Source organism: Myripristis murdjan, chromosome 1 (genome assembly GCF_902150065.1).
Source record: "Myripristis murdjan chromosome 1, fMyrMur1.1, whole genome shotgun sequence".
Lineage (NCBI taxonomy): Eukaryota > Metazoa > Chordata > Actinopteri > Holocentriformes > Holocentridae > Myripristis > Myripristis murdjan.
In genome coordinates, this window is record NC_043980.1 from 31,069,432 (window position 1) to 31,094,281 (window position 24,850).

The following is a 24,850-nucleotide window of genomic DNA, read 5'->3' on the forward strand; positions in this document are numbered from 1 at the left end:
GGTAATAATGTGCACCTTTTGTGGCTCTGCGAGTGTGGAGGGGTGCGATGTGACATGTGATAATGTATTCCACGTGTGTGTACGTGTGCACTTGTCTGTTCCCACATGCAAACGTATGCTCGTCTTGTAGGGTTTTTTTGTTGTTTTTTTTTTCAGCACAATGCAAAATTACAGGGAACGCGTACAAAGACGTTCTGTTGCCGCCGTGCACAGCTGCATTCACACAGGCTCAGGCGCTGTGGCACCGTGCCACAGGTTTGTGCCGAGGTGTGGGCGTGTCACTACACGGCCCGTCTGTCTGCCGTCTGTCTGCCCGGACTGTCTGCCGGCTGCACAATTGGCCAATGCAGCGTGATGTCGGGTTACGTTGCGGCAAATGATGACTCTGGCTCAACTTTTTGCCAGATGCCGCTATGTTTTTTGGCATAACCCGCTGCAACGAAAACACACGACGCCCATTTAGAATGCGTTTCTGCTGCACAGCCTGATCCTGTCCGAATGCGGCCTTACAGATCACCGGCAAAATCTCCATTCAGTATTTTATTTTCTGTTGAATTGTCTGTATATGTTGGTACATGTAAATAAAAATAAAAATGTTAATCCTTTCAAAGCCAAATCATGATACAAACTAATCTGAAGTGCTAACCGAACTGTGAAAAAGTCCAACATTTACACCCCTCGTGTCTTGTGTTCATGTGTGTGTGTGAATTTGTGTGCATACCGTACGGCTTGGTGCCTATGTGCCGGTGTGTGTGTGTCAGACAGGCTGCTGGGAAACGTCCGCGGCATGGCTCATTCAGTGTACGTCATCTCAGCCTGCCTTCCTCTCATTTTCTGCTTGATTTAAGGCCCATTTGGGTGAGTTCAGCGTTACAGGGTAATAAAAGCAAAAAAAAAAAAAAAAAGATTACTCATGCTAATATTTTATTTAACCTAGAAGCAGGGCTGTGACGATAACCACAATACCGCGGTTAGGTGATGTCTACCGCGGGCTTGAGCTCATTACCGTCATCATTTTTTATGGCCCAAAAGTCAATTGAATGTGTGTGTGTCCAAACGTTACATCCGTGGGACGGAAAGTCTTAGAGACACGGGACAAAGGCCGGTGTGTTCAGTGTTTGTTTGTCTTTTAGCCGCTGTCAGATGTAGTGGTTAGGGTTAGGGTCATGTGTGCACAGCCTGCTGGTTGTATAATAGGTACATAAAGAGTATAGGCATGCACTCACTTCCACTGTGGTTCTACATATTCAATCATGGTTAACCTGCAGACAGAGCACTTAGACCCGCAGCTGATGGACTTCAACCTCTGCCTTCACGGTATCTATGTGAAAGCATCTGTAGTGTGGCTCTACACATGCACGGATGCTTCTGTGGCAGCCTGTGTTCACCTTCATGAGCAAAAATGAAATTCTTTTGCAATCAGAAAGTGGCTTCGTAATCCCAAATTGTCAGCAAATGAGCTGAAAACAGAAGCGTCTCTCTCTCTGCCTCTCTCTCTCTCGCTCTATTTTGATACTTATCAGACGAATGTGCTGAAAAACAGTAGGAAATTGGTGCTGTAATTAATACCAGGGTGAAGGTATTAACCGTCAACCGTCAGCATTGTTCTGGACAGGATTAAAAATAGTCAATAACTAGAGAAATTAATCCGGTCTGAATGAAACTATAGACATTTTTTTTTTTTTTTTTTTTTTTTGCAAAGCCAGGTCATATTTAAAATGTTATTGCAAGGCCAGCTCATACATAAAATCTTAACTCAGACAACAGGGTTCATCTGTTCATCTGGTCATGAGCGATCGATTTGAGTTCCTTAAAAGCACAAAAACTCCTGGAGGAAGGAAAGTTCCTCCTCTGCTTAACCTCAGCCCCCTGTCCCAGGATTTTGCTCCGCTAGGCAACGCATCCTTCCATCATTTGGAAGTTTTAATGATCTCGGTGTCAAAGCACAAGATCGTATCGTCCTTCTCCCCACTTGTTGCTGCTAGCTGAGGTGCTTAGCTCCTCACCTTCGCTTCTCCTCCTCCCATTTTCCCTGTTTTTCCTCTGATCTTTATCTCCTTGTCATTCCAGCAGACAGATGACTCTGTAGACTTTTTGTGACTTCAGAAAGCTACCACATTCCTCTGGAATTGTAAACAGGAGCTTTTTACTTCATTTCTCTTTTTTTTTTTTTATATGCATGGTGGCCAAGCATGATTGGCATGTGTGAATAACCCAATAAGAGTGTCCACAGCTGTTTTGGAGAAAAGCCATTAGTTGTTTGCTTTTGTTGTTTAAATGCAAATCTGACCACATGATTTGACTTCCAAATAAAATGATTATAATCATTTGGAAAATTATATTCGAGACAAATGCTGGGCTGCTCAGCATGCAGAATGCATTAAGTAAATACAGCAACTAGACTGTTCTCTCATTTTTATTTATTTTTTTTTTTTTTCAAAAGGAAATTTTATGGCATTTCTGCCTCAGTAAACACTTTGCAGCGGAGAACGACAGAGGATGATTTGTGACACAGGGCATAAGCCACATTTGAGCCCACAAGACTGGAGATAGATGATATGTGCCACAGTCACCTGAGCTACCAGGAAGCCAAGAAGAGTAATTTATAGGGGCTTCAAACTCACATGACAGCAGAAATTTATTAGGATTTTTTTTTTTTATACAGTCAAGCGGATGACTTGGGTGTAAAAATTGAAGTTACGTGTTTTTTTAACTTCTCCATAATAAGAGTGTTACACAATAATGTGTTTCTGAAGGCTGTTTTTTTTTTTTTTTTTTTTTTAGCCATCAGACTTTGTGGGTCGCATTGTGGAACTGAAACCAAAGATGTCACTTCAGTGGGATATTTGTGCAGCATTAGCACACTTCTCTCACACAAGGCACATGAGTGACTAAACCAACACACACACAAACAAACATGCTGTATACCCCTGCCCCCATACAGTCACACACACACACACACACACACACACACACACACACACACACACTCCCCTGCACACACCATACAAGAGCTATAGCGATTAAATGGATCTTGTGCAAAGCCTGCGATTTTCCTTCCTTGTGTTTCTGTGACATGACGGCCCGAGGAGAGCCGGTTCTTGCTGACCTGGGGGTCGGGGTCACATCGGGGTCAGGCTGTGTCACATCTATGCTATACATTCACATGTCGCTGCCACCGGCCAAATCAGGCGAAAAAGCGACAGAGGGTGGGGCCCACATCCCATCAGGAATCTCTGTCTCTCTCCCTTTTCCTCCCTTTTCTCGTATTTTATCTGTCAGGGATGGGATGATGTAGGATTTATAACGGATTGTGATAAAAAAAAAAAAAAAAAAAAACACTCACAAAAAACCGGATTGTGGTAAGATTTGTTTGTTATCGGGACAATTGTGAATATCCTCACATGAGTGACTGGAAAAAGCTGTCTAGCTCACACACGTACAGTTCTGTATTGCTGTAAAATTCACTAAATAAAACTGTGTGTCCTACCTGTGCTGCAATAATTATATTTGTGTCTTAACAAATTCTAATTGCTTCCAGTAATGCCATTAAGCATATTTTGATGATTATAGGGGTAGTATGGTGAATCAAATTATTTTTGCCAGGACAATCATGGCATGTTGTCCCATGCCTACTCTGTATCTTTTCCCCTCCACCGACCCCCCCCAATCTCTCTCTCTCACCCCCTTTTCTCCTGTTTCTCAGTTGGTTCTCCTTGCCCCGTGTCTTTGCACTTTCAGGGCCCCCCTAAAAAAGCTGCGTGGAGGGCCGTCGCTCCCTGCTAAACACACACTCACACACACACACACACACACACACACACACACACACACACACACACACCTCCTTTTCCCACCCCTATAGATCAGCTGTAGGATCCCACTGACCACGTAGCTTCAACACACAGAAGAGACCCTCTGTAGTGGTGCCTTTCAGTGGGGGCCCATGATGTCATCACTCACACACACACACACAATCACACATACACACACACAAACACACACACACACACACATCACACACACACACACACAGACCCAGCCCTTCCCCCGCTCTCTTTTCTTCTCATCGCCGTGGTGAATGGAATTGCATGGCTGTGCAGTTCAATCACTGTCAAGTGCGAAGAAAAGGGGCCTCTTGTGCAAAATTTCATGATTCACAATTGATTAAATAGGGGTGTCATTTCATGGCCATTGCTGCGAACAGGGAGGTGTGCGGAGAGAGGGGAGGGAGGAGTTTTTCATGCCCTTGTGAGATATGGCCCAGAAATCGTGTGATGGGCCTTATTCAAAGCTGGAGATGTAAAGTTCTTGGGTTTATTCAGAGAGAAAATAAGAGGCCTGCATAAGAATAGGAGGGCCGGGGACACAGAGGGGGGAATTGCCCGTATCTTCTCATGGCCCGTTAAAGCGCTTTCATGCCCTTGTGAGATATAGACCTAATATAGTACATGTTAGCCATATGATTTAGATTGCATTTGTCATCTGGAAAGTCCCAAGTAGTGGCGAGAGTAGCGGAGGGGAAGAGGGAGGACGGCTTCGAAGGAGGAGCTGGGCATATTCACTATGCATATAATGTGATTTTATTCTACAAAGGGACATGAAATACAGCCATAATGAGGTTTGAGAAAAAATATCTGAGCACCACATTGTGCAGTGGTATACTGTGAACCATGAGATCTGAGCCAAATGGCATTTACAAACATGTTTGATGTTTCGCCTTAGCCTAATAAGATCTTAATCTCAATCAATATAATACAATTAGAGAATCAAATTAAGATCCCTTTTTTCATTACTGGTTAACCATTCCAAAATTGTGTTTCCTGCAGGTCAAATATTTAATATTTATCCTGCGTTTTTCCTTTTTTGTCGATTTTGTCATTAACATTTTTTTCCTTAGTAATTGGTTAGAATTTAATTTTTTTTTTTTTTTTACCTGGAAAATGTGCAGGTAAAATGTTTTTTGGGGGATTGGAAATGTGGAAAATGAGCCACTGCTCTGATTGGCTGGATGCAGGCAGCGGGGGTCGAGCCCCTTCTCTCGCCTCACATGTACACATTTAGCCCATGCTGGCATGACTGGCTGCAGGCCAGTTTTAATGAGGAGTTATGATGTGTTCAGTTTGAAGCCTGAACACAGGAACCTCCCTACCTGGTAGCTTATTATCATAATGTTTGTATGTTCCAGTGGTCCGGTTTAGCAAAAACATGAAGAAAAATGGGCAACAGTTTCTTTCTTTAACCAACAATATGTCTCAGCAGCTAATGTGTCTGTGATTTTTAGCAGGTTAAACCAGTGACCGCACACACACACACACACACACACACACACACACACACACACACACACACATGCATGCACAAACACCACATTCTGTTTTCGTTGCTGTGTTCATAGTTTAGTTGTAACATTAATATCATGAGTACTATCATGTGTTTACCCTGCTATTTCATGTCAAAATGGCTGCTGTGAAAACGGCCTGTAGCTCAGCATAATAACATTGGCATTACACAACTGAACTGATTAAGGAACATAGCTGAAAAACTGGGCTGAACAATTAATCGAAATATTATCAAAATCACAAAATGGCCAACGGCAATATCCAAATAGAAGCAGCTAAAATGTTTTGATAAAGAAATATGAGACCAAACATTGTTGTAAATGAAATAATGTGATGCTACAGAGACGCCATGGCCTACAAATTTTATTTTACAGATGTATCATTCAGCACTACTAAACAAGCAACAGCTAATCACATAGTTCTTCTTCTTCTTTTTTTTTTTTTTTGTATCAAAGGTTGGATATTTCCAGTTGGCTCCCAGATTTTTGGTATTGCCCCCCGTTTGAGCAATAGTCTTCTCATGAATCCGACAGCGCATTCAGCTTCATTCATAAAGCATAAAGGCAAGTGAGCAGAGCGCATTGTGGGGACGGGCTTTTACTGGAGCATTATAAATTCAGTCCACTCCAAAGTCCTGCGTCTTTGGGAAGTTGACGCAAGAACTTGAAAGCAGCCTGCCACTGAGCGGTTCGCATTGCACCGTTCACTTGGCGTATTGCTCTGATTTCACCGATCGCTGTACCTACTGTATTTGTCCAGTGCTCAAAAGGCATGCTACACACACACACACACACACACATCCTCAACATGAAATAGACAGCAGACATGCCAACATTATGGCCCAGTAGTCTTCAACATAGCATCCTTTACGACATGTAAGCCGTGTCATTTTTATGCACATATTGTAAAGTGGTGGAAAGGGAATATTTTCAAAAACTAAGACACATGAAAATTAACTCTCTGTGGGAACAGCGGGCTGTGAGATAGGCACGTTGCATATTTAGATCTGACTGATTAATTTCTCATGTCTACATGGACACTGAGGCTGCAGGTTCACACACTCAGAGCTCTGGCTGGTTCTTCCAGTAGCACACACACACACACACACACACACACACACACAGGATCCAGGACAAGTGCAACTGGCACCAAAGTCGGTGTGTGTTTGTGTGTGTGTGTGTGTGTGTGTGTGTGTGTGTGTGCGTGTGTGTGAGGGAGGGAGAGAGAGAGGAGGGGTTTAGGGTCGAACTGATTAACCCTTCCCAGAGTCTGATTGCAGGGCAGCAAGGTAGGTGTGTGTGTGTGTGTGTGTGTGTGCATGTTTGGTAATCCATCTACGTAAGCCGCTGGGGTGCCGAGTAAAGAGTTTTCCGAGGGGAGAAGGCAAACCTCGTGAGACTCAGGCAAGCAGGCTTGACTTTTCGCCACATGCTTTGGGGATTTTCGCTCTAACATTGCACCCAGTGTGAGTTCCACTGTTATTATTGCTGCACACTTTAGACCGAACAAACCTTTGAGGTTATTTCAGGCCGTCTCAATTCTGATTCCCCTTAAACCCAATGTGGGGCAAAGTGTCAAAAAAATAATATCTAAATATCAACAACCTATTTTCCCACTATATTGCAGACTTCAGTTCATTTCCACTACAGTGGGCAGATTTTAAATTAAGCTGTGCCCGGTTAGCTGACTCATTTACATTTAACATCTCACATATTGATCTAAGGCTTTTATGATACGTGCAACAGCAGCATTAGTTTGATCTCTCAGATTGATACAGACATCCAAAACAGCCAAAATTAACGAATTTAATAGTAAAAAAAAAAAAAAAAGTGCCCAAGCAACATTACATAGCAAGTATTCCTGTGTCCCTAGAGTATTCATGTGTAGTAGTACTTTGTAAGGAACTTTTTACAATACATGAACAGGAGGAGTGAGGTGTTTAAGTGGCGCTGAAGCCAGACAGATGGTCTTGTACACTGAGGACGTGAACAGCCACGAAATATTTCCCAAACTGCCCCGGGCTGAATTAGAATTACCCATGACCCTCTCTTCATTATTCTAAAATAGGCTGGGAAGGCCCCTCTCCGTATGGGTGATCCCCCACTGTTAACAAAGTTCCTCACATCTCGATGCTGATCTCTTCATTACGGAAAATGAGAGGCAGTTTGCTGAGTTTAGAAGTGTTGCTTTTTTTTTTCCTTTTGAGAAACTTCACCTCTCCCTGCTCTCTCTCTCTCCCTCTCTCTCTCTCTTTCCTTGTCGCTCTGATTGTGAGTGCACATGCCTTCGTTTTTTTGTCTCCTTGCCCAGCGTAAATCCATGCATTCAAATATAGTCAGAGTAGAGTAGTAATTGCAATGTAAGTATATCAAGCAGATAGAAATAGAAAATCAACAGCATCTTTTGAATTCACCTCTGGCCTTGGCCCTGCGGAAAACCCACACATCTCAGCCCTGGATCAGTGTTTCTGGAAAACTTTGAGCTCCTTTTCTGTTTTTTTTTTTTTTTTGTGTGTGTGTTTGTGTGTGTGTTTGTTTGTGTTTTTTGTCTCCAACCTGAACTGGCAGACAACAATTATTTGTCAGTTTAATGAGATGCCCCGAGGAAAGGTGTTTTTTTTTTTTTTTTTAAACAAGCCTTTCTGCATCTTCTTAAAACGCTACATGGCTCGGGTTTAAGAGATCACTCCTTTAAATGACATTATCTCAGTGTAAATATTGAAAGCTATCAGGTATTTAATATTTAATAACTTGACTCGACGATGTATTTACATATGCATGGTTGGCTGTCACTGTAGGTATACATATTTGTTGCACATTCGGAGTGCATAAAAGGACCGCACACACCGTTTCCACGGGTGTAACACACACACACATGTGCACACAAATTCGCCAAGACACACTCCCTTTTCAGCAATTTCGCTCCAGGGCTTGTCGCAGGGCACACAACAAGAGGCTTCTGTGCATACCAAAAGCAGACTGTTCTTTCGGCAGTGCCACTTACCGTGCGTTTGCGTACACACACACACACACACACACACACGTACACACACTTCTACATGTGACCAACATTCCTCCAGTTTTAGCCTCTGGAGGAGAAGGGGATTGGAGGGATTGAAAGAGGGATAGCGAGAGAAAAAAAAAGAAAGGTAGCTGTAGCTTTGGAGATGTTGAAGAGTGAAACACATGATAGAAGTGAAAGAGCAGCCAACACACAGTAGCTCCACAGTTCTGCTCACAGACGGCCTCTGTGAGACCCATTGGGGTGTGGCATCAAAAAAAAAATGTGTTCTCTATATTAAACAAAAATAATGCAAGAGTCCTGAGAATATTGTGACCGCACTAGGCCCTCTAATTTGGTAATTGCTTGTAAATACGGCTGGGTCGGGCACAATACAACACATTCATGGATCACGATATTATTTGTATCACAATACATTGCAATTGACTTAAACTGTGTCAACAGAACTCAACAAGCCAAACCACTTACAACCAAATACATAACATCTGGCTATAAAATATATAGCACATGATAAATCAGGTGATAAACTGGAGCAAATCAATTTAATTTAAAAGGTTCCCACAGCGCAGTGTACTTACTCAGCACAAATCATATGAAAATGAAGTGCATAATGATAAACAGGGCTTTTGAACTGATGCAGAATTGCCCCAAAAATAATATCTCAGTGCTCTGCTGGTGCAATTTCTTTTTGCACAGTGAACTTGTTGGTGGAGGAATTGAATCTCACTTTACTCCTGCACACTCGGTGCGGCTTAGAGGGATACGAGTGTCAGCTAAATGCCTTAAATGTAAATCTGAGAACCTCCAAAAGAGCAGCTGCTCCTCTGCCAACCGCTCGCGCTGATTAGCCGCGATAACCTACGACTTCTAAGAAATCAGCGAGCGCCGGGGTCCTGAGGTACTCGAGCAGCTGTGAACCGCAGTAAGTCTGTCAGTGTGTCGGCCTGCCACGGCGTCGGCGTGCCACGGGCCACGTCTTGCTCTGAGCGTCGCAGGGATTCAGTCCAGGTAATTAATCTGAGCTCATTAGCCACGCGGCAGGCGGGTCCTAGCCGAGGCTGGCCCGCACGCCGCCTGTCCACTATATAGGAGGCTCTGCTGTGAGGTGAAGGTCTCGCCCACGGCTGCCCACTGGCTTCAACGAGGCAGCGCATGCAGATCTGTTGATTTCCCTGCCATGAACAGGCACTTTTCACAGTGCCAACCTGTGTGTGCAAGCGCAGGTGTGTGTTTATGTACATGCTGGTTTATTGCGTGGGTTTTCAGCCGTACAGACACCAGATTATGTTGACAGAGTGCAGTGCGTCGGAGGCACATGCGGTAGCTTTTTCCAGCCAGGCCCCCATAGGAATGATGTCTTTTAAAGCAAGCAGTGTGTGTGTGTGTGTGTGTGTGTGTGTGTGTGTGTTGGGGGGGGGAAGGGCTGAAAGTGATATGTGCTGCTACCTTACTCGCCCTAACATCTACCGTGGGACTGCGACATTAGATGATGGCATTACAGAGGAGGGGAGGGGGGCGGAACAGTTGAACTGTTTTCCCTCCTAGAGCGAGGGATGATACGAGGACGAGGGGGGTGGGAGGGGCAGGGTGGTGGGTGGGAGGGGGGACGCGGGGTGAAGCCAGACAGGTGCTGAGAGAGAGATATGTGCTTTCTCTGTTGCACTGTAGATAGAGGGAGGGGAACAGAGAGAAAGGAAGGGAGAGAGAGAGAGGACAGGTAAAATATTTCCCCCTGTGGCTGAGGAAATGAGGGAAAGTGGAAAGGGCCAGCTCTGTATGAGAAATGGACTAAACCATCCCTGGAGGGTGGGGGGGCTGAAATTCCCTGCCCCACAGGCCTCACTCTAAATGTACCTACCAGTGATGGATGATACTAATGTTTACCCCCTCTGCTTTTTCCTCACTCCTCAGTCGAGCTCGGGGAGCACTATTTGTGTGTGTTTGTGTGTGTGTGTGTGTGTGCGCGTGTGTGCCCACGAGCACGCCGCATGCCAGGCAATCCAAGCTCGGCCTCCCCTGCGCTCCCAGGGAGTAGAAAACCCATCCCCTGTGACAATCGATAGCCCAGCTACCAGCCACCGTCTCCAGTCGAACACACAGCCCCGTCTCCGCTGGCCTCCGCTGCCATTAATTCCGCGCCCCGCCGTTTCCTGCTCGGAGCCGCCGACGCGGTCCAGCACAGGCCGAGATTAAAGAGCAACACAGCCACTGAAGTCCTTTACGCACAGGAGGGGGGCAGCGACAAGGAGGGAGGCGGGGGCAGGGTGTGAAGATTGTTTATCCATATGCATCTCCTCAGTGCCAGCTTGCAAACACTCCCCTCAATCCCACTTCAGAGCCACATGGGGCGAACCAAGGCTTGTTCTTATCCATGTCACTTAATTTGCACCAAAACAACATTCTTTTTTTTTCCCCAGCGTTTCTCCCCAGAATGAAACAATTAGCCAGCTGGGCTATATTCAGAAAAAAAAAAAAAAAAAAAAAACATACAGCATTCGATCCTGTGCTACACGCAGAAAAAGAGTGGGTTTAAAATGCCTCTTGAATGGTTCCACAAAGAATCATCAACTAAGCAGCCACTTCATTCATGGATAGTTCTTAGATCCAACTGGGTCAACCAAGAACTATCTGGAAAAAGGTTCTTCAGAGAATTTTTAAGTTTCCTTATTTATTTATTTTTTTTCTTTAGGTGTTTATTTGTGGCGGTTAAAGATCTTTGAGGAACCTCGAGGAACGTTCTCGATCAGTCTTTGAATCGTCTTCAGGATTTCCTTGAAGAATCATTCGAAGAGAAAGAACTGTGGGGCGTGAAAGTTTCGTTGTGGAATCAGAAATAGCTGTCCTATAGCAAAACTATGAAGATCTATTTATGGTTCCAGCTGACACCTTTTATTTTTTCCTGTAAGAAAGGAGAACTAACTGCTACTTCCATGTACGTTTTCTCTTCCGTCTTCTTTCAAGGACCGTCGCTGGTTCCTCTAAGAACTGTTTTTTGTTTGTTTGACTCTTTCTGGCACCTTTGAAGCATTTAAAGAAACAATGGACTGAAATGTTTTTTTTGTTTTGTTTTTTTTGTGGAACCAGAAAATATTTTCCTATGGCATCACTGTAAAGAACCGTGCTTGGTTCCAGCTGGCACCTTTATTTTTCTGTGTGTATATTCATTCACTGGTAAGCCCCACTTGGCCCCTCTGTGGAAATGGGCCTGTTTGCTCACAGCAGAATTGAGGACACCGTCAGATTTTTCATAATATGCATTCAGCAAATTGGAGAATCGGAAGAAGGCTTGCTTCAGCAGTTGGGTGGTGTCTGCTGCAAGCCAAGTGCAATTGTCTCATGGAGATGAAGTGAGCAATATTAAGGGACTGTTGTTGTTGTCGTTTTTTTTTTTTTTTTTTTTTTTTAACATTTGCTCAATTGGGCTTTCTTCCAATTTAAGCGCGCCCCCTTCTTCAGTTCACATCTCTCACAACGGGGCTCAAAGTGGGGGTATCCGTTTCTCCGGGGCAAACACATGCTCTCTCTACTTTAGTTGCACTCTTCCCCTATTAAACACAGGAACACACACACAGTCGAACACATTAAAAAAAAAACTGTCTGTGTGTCTCTCTCCTTCTTCCTCCCTCTCTCTCTCTCTCTCTCTCTCTCTCTCTCTCATGAGCTCAGAAAATCATAAAAGCACACAGACTCATTTTACCTCTGCAAACATCCAGTGACTTGCACTGCATGGATTAGCCCCCTAAAGCGTTCCCTTTGAAACCCGGCAAGTAGGGATTTCTTTTTAGGTGATCAGTAGCCTAAGCAGCTGTTACATGCAGGATTAGCAGGTTCTGCCATTCATACCAGCGTCGTCTGTTTGAACTGGTGGGGTGAAGAAAGGGAAGGAGAGACGGTGGGGGGGGGAGAGGAGGAGGTGGGGGAGGGAGAGGGAGAGAGGTGATGACAGGCGGGAGAGAGATGAATTCGCGAGAGGAGAGGGGAAGTGGGTGGGGTGGTGGGGGGGGGGGTGAGGGAGATGTGAAATGGGGAACAGATGATGAGAGAAGGGGAGTGAGATGTGGAGGCAGAGGGGATGAGGGCGGGGAGAGCGGAGGAGAGAGGTGACAATGGGATGTGTGAAGAGACGTGTGGAAGAAAAGGAAGGAGCGGGGAAGAACGCAAAGAGTCATGGGAGGTTGGTGCATGGAGGGAAAGGAGTGAAAGAGAGAGGAGAGGAGAAAGGGAGAGGAGAGGGGGAATCTAAGAGGCATTTAGCGCTGTGAGGCTGCTGCCAAGGAAGAGGCTTTAAAGAAGTTGACTACGAGAGTATTGTTCCCACTGTATTTTTGTCTCATTTTCTCTCTTTTTTTTTTGGCTTCCATTACACCATCCCCCTCTCCTCTGTGTTTGTGTGTGTGTGTGTGTGTGTGTGTGTGTGTGTGTGTATCAGCCAGCCAGCTCCTGTAATTGCACTGGTACAAGGTGTTTGCAGAGAGGAGAGGTTGATGGGCTGATAACAGGCCTGGCTTTAGGGGCGTACAGACATTTCCATGCCGAGCGGGAGGCTCACAATAGCATCTTTCTAACATCTCACTTTCTTCCCTCGGATCTCTCACCTGTCTCGCTCCTTCTATCCCCTCCCCCTTTTCCTGTCCCGCCTTCTATTCGGCTGCGTCTTTTAAAGGAGAAACACATCAAGCAGCCCTCTTGTTATGAGCTCTGTCTTTCCTTTGGCTGCCGTTTGATCTCCTCTTCTCTACCCCCTCTCTCTCTCTATCTCTTTCTCTTGTGTGTCTAGCGAGGTGTACAGTAGTGGCATGGCAGCCAGGCAGCTCTCCCAGCGATCTGTTTGATGTGCCGGGACACATTTCACTGGAGCGAGCCGGCGTTTCCAAGCAGCGGCGCAGCTCATGTCTCGTGTCAGCGCTCCTTCGTCTTGAACTCTCCTCTTTCACTCATTACCCCTTTTCCTCTCGCCGCGTTCACCCCCTCCCTGTCCCCGAACGCCGGGCCGTGCCCCTCCCTCGCTTTCAGCCTGTTCTGGTGGAAAGATAGGGAAATTGTTCTCCGACACAAACACACACACACACACACGCTATCGCACATATGCAGATACACAACATGGACAAACACAGCCCCTCCAGTCACAGGCCTCACCAGTGTAATTTCATCACGTTCTCATGTGACTCCGGTGAAAAAGGAATCAGAATCGTACACATGCCTGCACGCACACACACATACATACACACATACACGCAGTCATATTCTGGTCCTTTATCCCCTCTTGGTAATCTGTTTACGGAGTGCTGGGCCCATTTGAGGGAGAAGTTAATTGAAACCGGGGCTAATCTGATGATGGCACGGAGCAGCAGAGCCCTCAGCCCTGCATCGGCTCTAGTCAGGTTGCACCTTGTAGTCCCCACATTCAATACCTTGCTACTTCATTTCATGCCTCATAGTTCCATGCGGTATTGCCCAGTCATACGTGCCACATTGATTGTTAATCCGACATTTGATATGCACCTCACTCGCTCAGCTCTGATCTTGTTTTTCTTGTTTGTGCCCCCCCCCTCCTCCTCCTCCTCCTCCTTCCCTGCTCATCTCCCCCCTGCTCTCTCTCCCACATGCTTCCTTCCTTTCCTCCCGTTCTCCCCCTCCTCTGCAGGATGGATATTACTCCCACCGGCCCAAGGAGAAAATCAGGGTGGACAGCAACAACGAGAACTCGGTGCCCAAAGACTTTGAAAACATAGACAATAGCAACTTTGGCGCGCGCTCACAGCCCCACCGGCAGCCTGTAGGGGGCGCTGGCGGCAAACAGCAACGGGGTCGTCTCCAGGAGAAAGCCCATGCCCAGCAGCAGGCCTGGAGGGACAACTCCCCGGGTCTGGGCCGCAGCTCCAACGAGGTGCTGCCTGTAGGCAACCAGCCGCTGGCAGTCAGCAACAATGCCTCCCACACAGGTGGTCGCCACGGTGCCACGGGAGGGCCGCAGCTGCACCGCCACACCTCGCAGCCTCAGCAGGCCCAGCCGCAGCACCGACACAGGAAGCAGGCGACGGCGGCGCCGCTCGAGGTGACCTACGACCAGCCTCCCAAGTGCGAAATCAGCGGGAAGGAAGCCATTTCGGCTCTATCCAGAGCCAAGAGCAAGGAGTGCCGGCAGCAGATCGCTGAGGTGTACTGCAGACACAAGGAAGGCCAATTAATGCCTGAGAAGGTCACCCGCTACTGCCCCCTTGAGGGTGAGTCAATCATTATAATTAACTGTATTCGATTTCAATTAATGGAAACGATTCTATTACTGTGGAGTCAATAGGATCATTTAGTAGTCTTTCCAGAAGTTCTGCGGGTCAGTATCAAGCTTTATATAGTGGAGACTCCTGACTTACAATCCTGGATTACCTGCATCATATCATGTTATGATGCCGCACAGAAACATCAGGATCTCATGATTTTCAGTAGCAGTAAAGCAGCACTTATCAGACCATTTTTAAGATGACATATTGTGATAAAATTGCGACTATAGTGATTTATTTTTGAGAAAGCTTAACAGTAAGGATAATGATGAATTTTCATTGTATTTACATTTCTAGCATGGTAGCAGCTCTCCAGCTGTGGAAGCCACTGCAACTAAATAAATAAAGTAAAGTAAAAAGCAAAAACAATAACCAGTAGAATCTGAGTGCAGACACCTGGCGATTTTCAAACATTTTCATAGGATATGACTGAGTGATATGGCTGTTTTTGAAGATTTGTGTATGTAAATTGTGATGTATGCCCTTATATGTGAATAAATATTACATTTATCTAGAGTTATTTATTTATTTCAGTTAAACAGAGCCAAGGGTAACGAGTAAATAGAGGGTTTTTTGTTGTAGTATCATTTCTAGATCCAGTCCAATCCAACTTTATTTATATATAAAGTGCTTTAAAATAACCACAGAGGCCCAAGGTGCTGTACAGAAAGATAAAAACATAAAATACATAAAAACATAAAATACAGTACAATACAGAAGATACAGAATATCAAAAGAAAGTGATAAAAATTATTTGGAAAAAAAAAAACAAAAGTCGAGTTAGTGGTTCAGTTCCCACTGAGAACACCTTCGCTAAATATGCATGATGCTTTATGGCATAAAATGATAGATGCGTCATCCAAAAGCCATTTTACGCGAAAGCACCGGTGGAAATAGGTGAGGAACGCTCCTGTGCTCTTTTGACATTTTGTTAATCTTGTATCACTTAAAAAAAAAATCAAAAATAAGAACATGTATTAGCACATCTGTCTTTTCTTTACATAAATCATTTTTTCTTCCATTAAATGTACAGATCCCCCCCAAAAAATACCTGCCAGAAATAATACAATCTAAAATATATCTGGCAGCTTGTCACTGGTCTCGCTTGAGGTAGTTTGTCATTTCATTTTTTTCACATTATTTTCTTGTTCTCTCTACTGTAATATGCAATATGAAAAATAATATCCGAGAAGCTGAGAACAAAGAGCCGAGTCTGACATGTCAGGCTTTAGAGCCCACTAACATATTTCCTGTTCTTGTAATTGCAATTCTCGTCAAAGCCAAGAAATGTCTTTTCTGCTGATGTGTAATTGGTGAAATAAATTGTCGGAGAAAACAGGGGATGCTGCTTGTATTCTCTCCAAATTGGTTTCCAATTTTCATTTGCTCAGTCAGGCTGGCCACAGAACACAGGTTTTCCTTTCTCTCTGTCTTTCACTTACACGCACGCGCACACACACACACACACACACACACACACACACACACACGCACACACACACTTTTTTCCAAGAATTGCTGGACATCTGCAGTCTGGCTGTGGTTTCTGTAAACAAAATCTGTTAGGTTGCCACCATCGGTGAACGGCATGCACCAGCAACCATGTTTAAGCGAACGGCACATGCATGTACATGCCCATGCGCATGCACACACACACACACACACACATACATATGCACATGGGTGTGGAGTGCATATGGAGAGCAGGGCAGGAGGAGACATCTGGCCTGTTCCAGTTGGACACTTTGGCTGGCCACAGTCTTCTTATTAGAACTCAAAGAGGCACAGTGACTTAGCAACTTTTTGTGCATTCCCCTCCCCAAGAGCACAAGTATCGTTTGTCTGTGACTAAGCCCTTGTCATCTCACAGGGCGACTCACCACCCTACTCAAACTGACAGTTTGATCAAAAGAGACAAAGAAATTGAAAAGGGCTTTCCCCTGGTGGCTCGGCTGTAACAACACGACAGCTAAATTAAATCACTTTTCTTTTTTACTCTCCGTCTGCCTGCCTGCCTGCCTGCTGCCTGCCAATGTGTTATCTCTTTCCCTCCCTCTCTCTCTCTGTACTCGGCGTTCCTCTGTTCTGAATTCAAGTCCTAACCTTGTTAGCAGAAAATTGTCCAATTTGATTTGATCGGTATTCTGTCCTTGAGGCCTCGGCCAGATTAGCATTTGTGTTAGCTCCGCAGCGTTAGCGTCATTGAATACGAGACGAACATATTCTCCGTGCTAACTCGGCTAATATTAGTATGGCCGGGCTGGTGCGGCCCAGCGGGGGCACGGGCTGGCAGTCAGTGACCTTCTCCCCGTGCAGCACAAACCAAACGGCCTCTCGCTGACTCCTTTTAGTCACTAAATGAATCTGCAGGTCAGAGTTTGTTCGTGTCAGAAAAGCATCGCAGTGAGTCACATTACAGGTCCACTCTCACGACCGCTCCTAAACCCTCTCATAGGATACAACATTACAGAGCGCAATACAACACAATAGAACAGAGCAGAATATAATGGAATAGATTAGAGAGCAGAATAGAACAGAACAGACTAGACTACAACATTATAGAATAGAATAGAATAGAATAGAATAGAATAGAATAGGATAGAATAGAATAGAATAGAATAGAATAGAATAGAACACAACACAGCACAACACAACCTAATAGAATAGAATAGATTAAATAGAATATAACAGAATAGAATAGACTAGAATAGAATAGAATAGGATAGAATAGAATAGAATAGAATAGAATAGAATAGAACACAACACAGCACAACACAACCTAATAGAATAGAATAGATCAAATAGAATATAACAGAATAGAATAGCATGTGTTCACTGCAGGTTAAAAACAAAGACAATATGAATCTTTCTTACACATTCTGTGTGTACGTCACACACCTTTATTCACATGAAGCATGTGATTTGATGGTATATTAAAATGAATAAACCAATAAATGAAATGAAATCTCTCCCGTGAGTTGTTTTGATGGAAGGTGGGTAAGAGCCTGAAGTTACACAAGATGATAGAGGAACGGAGCGGGGTGATAGTAGATGAGGGAGAGGCAGTTTAAATGATTGATGATGATGGGACAGATGATGAAGAGAAAGGAGTTCAGGATTTTTTTTTTTTTTTTTTTTTACTCTCACAAAAGACCAGACATGTGTGAAAGGACCGTTCTCCTCTGCAGACATATTGTAACACCGACACTCACCAAAACTGACTGTAAAACGTAAGTTAACATTCACACACACACACACACACACACACACACACACACACACACACACACACACACAGAGCAGTGCTCATTAGTTCAGCTAGCTAGTATAGCACACACTCTCAAAGTGCTTTGTGAAGCGACTGGCCAATTATCCGTGTGCAAAGCAAACCAGTGAACCTTCTTAGCTGGCCACCAATTACTGTTCAATCTGATACGGCCCAGAGTAGATTTCCCCCTGCGCTGTCTCACACACACACACACACACACACACACACACACACACACAGAGAGAGAGAGAGAGAGAGAGAGAGAGAGAGAGAGAGTCAGGCATTTCACGTATAATAGTCCCTAGTACCAATCTTCATAGTATGTCCCAATTTCAGCTAGAAATAAGTATGAGTGACTGACAGGAGGCACGGCCAATTGGAGTCAGGGGAGCGTGTTATTACCCTCACCCCTGCAGTCACTCCTTAGATAAAGCCATGTTGGACACCTGCCCCTTAAATTTGAATGACTGACAGGAGGTTTGTCAAGCAGGAGGCTCTGAGGCCTCTTTCCCGGTCCCTACAATGAGCGTTTAAACAAAGACATTTGCCCTTAAATTTGCGCAATTACAGGACCTCAGGGCCAGACGGGACAACAGGCGAGATGGGTGTTTTGTGGTCCCTGCGGCCCAGAGGAAGCATACCCTAAGGGGGACAAACAGCCCCTCATGCAGTATTCCCTTTGCTTGCCTCACTTCTCCACCGCAGACAATGCTTGTCCCAATGCCCCCTGGGAAATGAAGTCCCAAATTATAGTCATTATCTCCTTAAGGCACGTTCTGTACACAAATAGGCCTATCTTATGAGCCGTGTGTGCATCCGCTGTAATAACTTTGGATTTAAAAACAAACACTTGTCTGTTACGATGTTGTTATCTGTGTTTGTGGACCAGACAGAGCAGAACTGCTCCGGGGGGAGTTTTTCCTGGAGGAAGTTTTTTTTTTTTTTTTTTTTTTTTTTTTTTTTATCAAGTGTTTGCTTGAGAGAGGTTAAGGGTGGTACAAAACCGCACCATGTAGTTACGTGAGGTTACCAATGGCTCTCCCGGGATGGTTGGAATTGTTTAATTTGATAGTGGCTTGGCAGGCCAGGACAGTGGGTGTGTGTGCTTGCATGCTTGTTGTCATTTGTGTGTAATCCAAGGCATCTTCTGGGAGTTTTGCCTGAGAGGAGTGATGGCACATTGTCAAAGCGTGCTCCACCCTGAAAGCCCCAGAGGAATAGCATATAGGATTGCTGTCTGAATGAGGATAGTCTTTACACGGTGTGTGTGTGCGCGGTGGGTCTGGCTGAAATTGTCGCAGCTCCAATTCAGTCACGTAAGAAATGGATGAATGGATGATTCATGGCTTTGCGGTTCTGATGTTGCTTGCCATGCCCAGGCAGAAGTGGCTGTCTGAGTTTTTATTTTATTTTATCTTATTTTTGAGTATATTTTTGGTAAAGTCTCAGAGGTAGCGTGGCTTACCATCTTTGTGTATAACCCTGCGCAGTTTTGCTTCCTGTAAACATCTGACTCTGATACAGATTGCAAAACTATATTATGGCCTGTCTATGCAGATATATTTCTAAGGGATCTAGTGGTGTTTCACTGTGTGTTGCATTACTCAGTCTCATAATATTTCCATCTCCACAGTTCAAATCCACTCTTGTAACTAACTATTATAAAAACCACATAAATGCACAGCTGTGACATAACAGTAAATTGATTATTATTAACATGTTACTCCGCACTCAAACTGGTACTTATGTGTTGCTTAGCGAGCCCTGTGTTTAGCTGTTGCTATAGAACCACACTGCATGATGGAGGAATAAAACCAATCATTCTTATTTAGCTATTTTTTAATGAAAATTAAATTATTTAAACATGTAGAAGCCTTGCAGTGTTAGTATTTATTTATTCATTCATTTATTTATTACATCATGTGCCTAGCAATGCCCCTTGCCCAGCTTCTTGTTGCTATAACAATATCAAAAATAATATTTGAGTTTGTAGTCAAACAATATATGTGAAGTATGACCAGAGTTTTTGATAATGGTTTCAAAAAATCCACATTCAAATATATACATAAAAAACACAACTTTTAACATTCACGTGTATGAAGAAGTAAACACACACCTGTTTCCTGTCCAGGTAAAGCCAATGCTAATGTCCAGTGGGATGAGGACTCAGCGGAGAGCGTTCCTTCAAAACCAGTGCGCATCGCGTTTGTCCTGGTGGTCCATGGACGAGCCTCTCGCCAGTTTCAGCGCCTCTTCAAAGCCATCTACCACACCTCCCACTTCTACTACATACATGTTGACCAGGTGAGCCGGACACAACCTACAGACATGATGTATTTAACGTCAAACCTACAGACATGATGTATTTAACGTTTTTTAAAAATCCATTGATGTCAGAAAGAATATTCATTAGCCTGTGATGCCTCTTTTCCTCCCAGCGCTCCAACTACCTGCACAGGCAGGCTCAGGCCCTGGCTGCCCAGTACGCCAACGTGAGGGTGACCCCCTGGCGCATGGCCACCATCTGGGGTGGTGCCAGCCTGCTGACCATGTACCTTCGCAGCATGGCCGACCTGCTGGCCATGAGGGACTGGAGCTGGGACTTCTTCATCAACCTCAGTGCTGCTGACTACCCCATCAGGTAACAGAGGGCCTCAGAGCGAGGGGGCTCCAGTGTGAATTTGGATAGGTTCACCTGAGTACAGGAAGGGAGAATGATCGTAGAAGGTAATGAGGTGGAGAAATTCGGGGGCAGTCGTTCAACTTCAGTGGCACATCTCGGCGTTGGATGTTGCTTCTCCTTAACAGGGCAGATGCCATCACTGCTGTCACACCTTACCTATGGATAATCAGCAGTGAAACACTCTCACTTTAGCCAATAGGAGGGAAATCCATTACGCATCAGCGTGGCCCCCTGTGGTTGAGTGTGAGCTTTAACTAAAGAGTCACTCCAAACCAAATAAATCAATGAACTAGAACCTCTGCTTTTCTCAAGCACTATTCATTCACACACTCTCTTCCAAGTGCCCCTTTCCTTTTCTTCTCACTCAACTGAATAGGTTACATGGTGAACTGATTACAACTTAATTGCCCAGGGTCAATACCTATTGACTTCCCAGGCTGTTGTGTTCTGTACAGTGTAAAAGTCATCTCTGCACGCCAAAACAACCTTTTAAGAACCCGTGAAAGATAATTAAAAGCCACAAAGTGGAGATGGAAATGGACATGATGGGCCTATTGGAAGAGAAATTTTGTGACTTGTATTTTTTTTTTCCTCTTTTTTGTTCTGTTTTTTTTTTTTTTTTTTTTTTTTTTTTTTATGTGTAGTCCTTCCGAGACTAAAGGGTCTGCTGGGTATTTGATGTTTCTTCTTTGCAGCAGCCAATTAAAATCTCCCAATTCAGAAGAGAGTTATCTCCTCTATGCAGCCAGATGTCCAACAGTACAATTTAGACAAAGTGTAATAGCCACTGAGCCATGGATGGACTGTGTTTTACAACGTCGTGTGCATGTCACTCATAAGGAGGTTCAGTCTCGTGTTGACGAGCATGGATGGGAATGAATGCGTTTGGCCTTGCGTCTGCGTATCTGTGTCTTCTGCTTGTGCGTTTGCACCTGCATGCGCATGTCTTGAGTTAATGTTTCGCCATCTGCATCGTTTGAGCCTCTCTCACCACCTGTCTTTGTACACATGTGCATATTTATTCTCCCGCATATCTGCCTCTCCGCCTGTCGGGCTGTCTATTTGTCTGTCTGTCTGTCGTCGTATGATTAAAGGTACATGCGAGTGTGTGCGCCGAGACGCTGTTTTCCTCCTGTCTCCTGCCTCCTCATTTGCATGTGGGTGATGTTGTTGAGAAAAAGGGCTGACAGTGGAGGTTTTAAAGCCCCATCTGTTGGGAAACGAAACGATTGATGGAGCGAAAGAGGAAGCCGAGAGGCAGAAATGACAGGGAGCGAGAATAAGCAGTTAGGGAAGGGGAACGAGAGGGAACTGCATGTTTTGGATCCGTGCAATATGGAAATATGTAAATCCCGCTCTTGTATCTTTGCTTAGCAAGTGCATTTATAACCACAGTTTGGATTGGGCCAAGTTTGTGCGCTGCATATTTACTCGGGTGAACTTGCAAATGTGGTTATTTGGGCAGGGGGATGGCGCTGTGATTAGGGAGACTGTGTTTCAACCAGAAGGTCAAGACCGAGGGTTCAAGCCCCTGTCACAGTACGCACCCACCCTGCCGGAGTGTCACTAGGCTCCAGGGACTGTGTTCTGGCTCACGCCCCTCTCTGATCCCACTGTGGAGGGGAGCAAGGGGAAAGTTCTCCTTTGGGAATAAATATATCAGTATTCCATCATCATTAGGGACTTTTGTTTAATGCATTAAAATCAGAGTTCACATGGAGGTCCGCACCGCCTGCTGCAGTGCAGTGCTGAACAACATTGTGGGGAAAAAGCATTTAATAACTGGTGTTTGTAGGATCTTTTTTTTCCCTTTCTTGTCCATTTACTTGCTAGATTACTGTTCTCAGACTAGTGTTAGTAATTTAGTAGATAAGTTCCTGCTAATAATCTGCTGTGAGCATAATGCTGTTATTGTATCTTGTAACTTAAGAAAGGTCTGCAGACCAAAACCTCGACTTAATAAAAATACAATCATCACATGCAAGCTTAATGCCTCTTTTCTGTGGCTATACTGCAATTATCCTAGCAATTAGCGCATCTTCGGTTAATCGCTTATTTATAAATTATAACCTATTAACCCCTTGAACTCCAATTTTCCCTTAAATTCCCCTAGTTTGAAGTTGGAAAAACATTCTTTCCATATTTCATAGCAATGTCACACACATATTCTGTATCCGCTGGTTGCAGGGCTTCATTGAAGTACGTCACACTTATATTGAGTGGAAATATTAAATCCTAAAATGCCATTGTTTCATGGCTGCACCATCAGATCAAATACAAAATATGCAGATGTGTTCTGCATCATTTTATCCACATTTCCCCCGTAATTCAGCAGGACATATTTGGTGTCTTTGGAAACTTTAGGATCTCCACTAGAATTTCAAATAACGTTCTGCGGGTTTGCACCAAGCTCAGCCACGCAGCATGCATTTGTGATGACAAACCCGCCCATGGGAGCAATGGAGCTGAAGCGGTTATTGCTATTGAGACTAAAACTAATCCATCGACCTAAAGCTGAAAAAAATAAAATAATGTTTATTGTATTTTCATTTATAATTTTGGTTTGCAGACCTGGCCCAAATAACACCCTGTTCTGGTGGTGCAGGCAGGAATGCAGGGTCTCCACTGCCCTGCCCTGCCCTGCCTATTGCTGTTGTTATCAGTGGAGCTGGAGACAAGCATTATTTCCCCTCTAATTCCCTGATAATGTCTGTCCTGCCGCATGGATAACTCTCAAAGGCAAACCCAGAGCCCCTCACACCAGCAGGGGGGCTGTGTGTCCGGGGGGCTAGCTTGGAGATCTGTGAGTGTGTGTGTGTGTGTGTGTGTGTGTGTGTAGGGGCTGGAAATAGGAGGAGGGTGTATGTAGAGGACTGGGAGGGAAAGGGTCGATGTGTGTGTGTGTGTATGTGTGTGTGTGTGTGTGTGTGTGTGTGTGTGTGTGTGCGTGTGTGTGTGTGTGTGTGTGTGTGTGTGCGTGTGTGTGTGTGTGTGTGTGTGTGTGTCCAGAGGGCCAGGGGATGAGTTACACGCTTGCTTTGTCAGAGAGTAGAGCCCTCTTTCCCAGCTTTTATCTACACTGTCTCCTTGCCTTTACCTTGTTTTTCTTTAAAAAACCCTTTTCATGGACTTTACAGCTGCTTTTAAAAAGTCCAAGCTTAAGGAGACTGTGATTAGCTGCAGGCTTTGTATCAAATAAACACCTTCACCCTCACCTGGAACTACTGTATTATAAGAGCCACCTCTCCATTTGATGTTTTTTTTGGTTTTGTTCTATAAGGGATAGATGACATTGTTCCCTATGTGCAAAAACTTCCTCAATTAGCTGTGCAAGCAAGCCAACTCATCTGAAAACATAAAATTACAAAAAAAATCAGAGCGAGAAACTTATTATAATTGCATAAGTTATGGCAGTTTTTGGAGGTTTTTCCAGGACACGGATGATGAATGTGTGAGTCTGATCCTTTCATCTGTTTGAGCGTTACAGTGTGCATTCATAACCTGTCAGCCATGGCATTCAGCTATTCCCCTCTGGAATGGCATATTAAAACACCCTGGTATAAAAAGGCCATGCTATGATTTAACCTTAAGAGCATGAAAGTGAAACAAGGGCACAATTATGAAGCGTAATTGGCTATGATATTGAGATGGTGTGCTTTTTTTTTTTTTTTTTTTTTTTTGGTAGGCAGGTGGAGTTGAAAGTCAGAGCAGTATGCATGTGTGCACGAATGCCATAAGCCGACAGACACAGAGCCACGGAGAGGGCCGCCATAGGGCTGAGAGTGAGCAAACTAGACCCGCTGGATGACCTGAGCACTCAGGTGGCAAATCTAGAGATTGACGTGAATTCCCCCTGCTGAGTGTGTGTACTAGCATGTATTTATGTGTCTATATGCATGTATATTGTGAATGTGCATGCAAGCGTATGCGCAATGTTTTTGCGTGTCCGTGTGTACGTGAATGCGTGCATGTGCATAAAAGAGCAACAGAGAGACCACATGTGTTTATACAGTGTATCATCAGTTGGGCTTTATGGCTGAGGACCTCCTAAGATAAGCCCCCCAGGCTGTGAAATTGCTCCTTCAAGAGAAAATGACAATAATATGCGTTTGTCCCTCCCCCCACTGATCCTCCAGCCTTTTACCAGAGCCTCGCTGCTCTTTCAGAAAGGCAGACCAAGCCGTCATGAAAGGCAGACACAGGCTCCACCGCAGATGAAATGTTGGAGTCACTGACTGGGGCAGAGCCTGCAGAGCAA

General features: G+C 44.6%; 1 protein-coding gene across 1 annotated transcript in view; it reads left to right on the top strand.

Annotated features, from left to right (window-relative positions):
• Positions 1-24,850, top strand: part of xylt1 (xylosyltransferase I) — a 74,365-nt gene that overhangs the window by 26,033 nt on the left and 23,482 nt on the right. Inside the window, exons 2-4 of the mRNA XM_030063870.1 lie at positions 14,008-14,587; positions 20,041-20,213; positions 20,348-20,550. Coding sequence (XP_029919730.1) covers positions 14,008-14,587; positions 20,041-20,213; positions 20,348-20,550 — 956 coding nt within the window. The remainder of the gene's footprint in view (positions 1-14,007; positions 14,588-20,040; positions 20,214-20,347; positions 20,551-24,850) is intronic.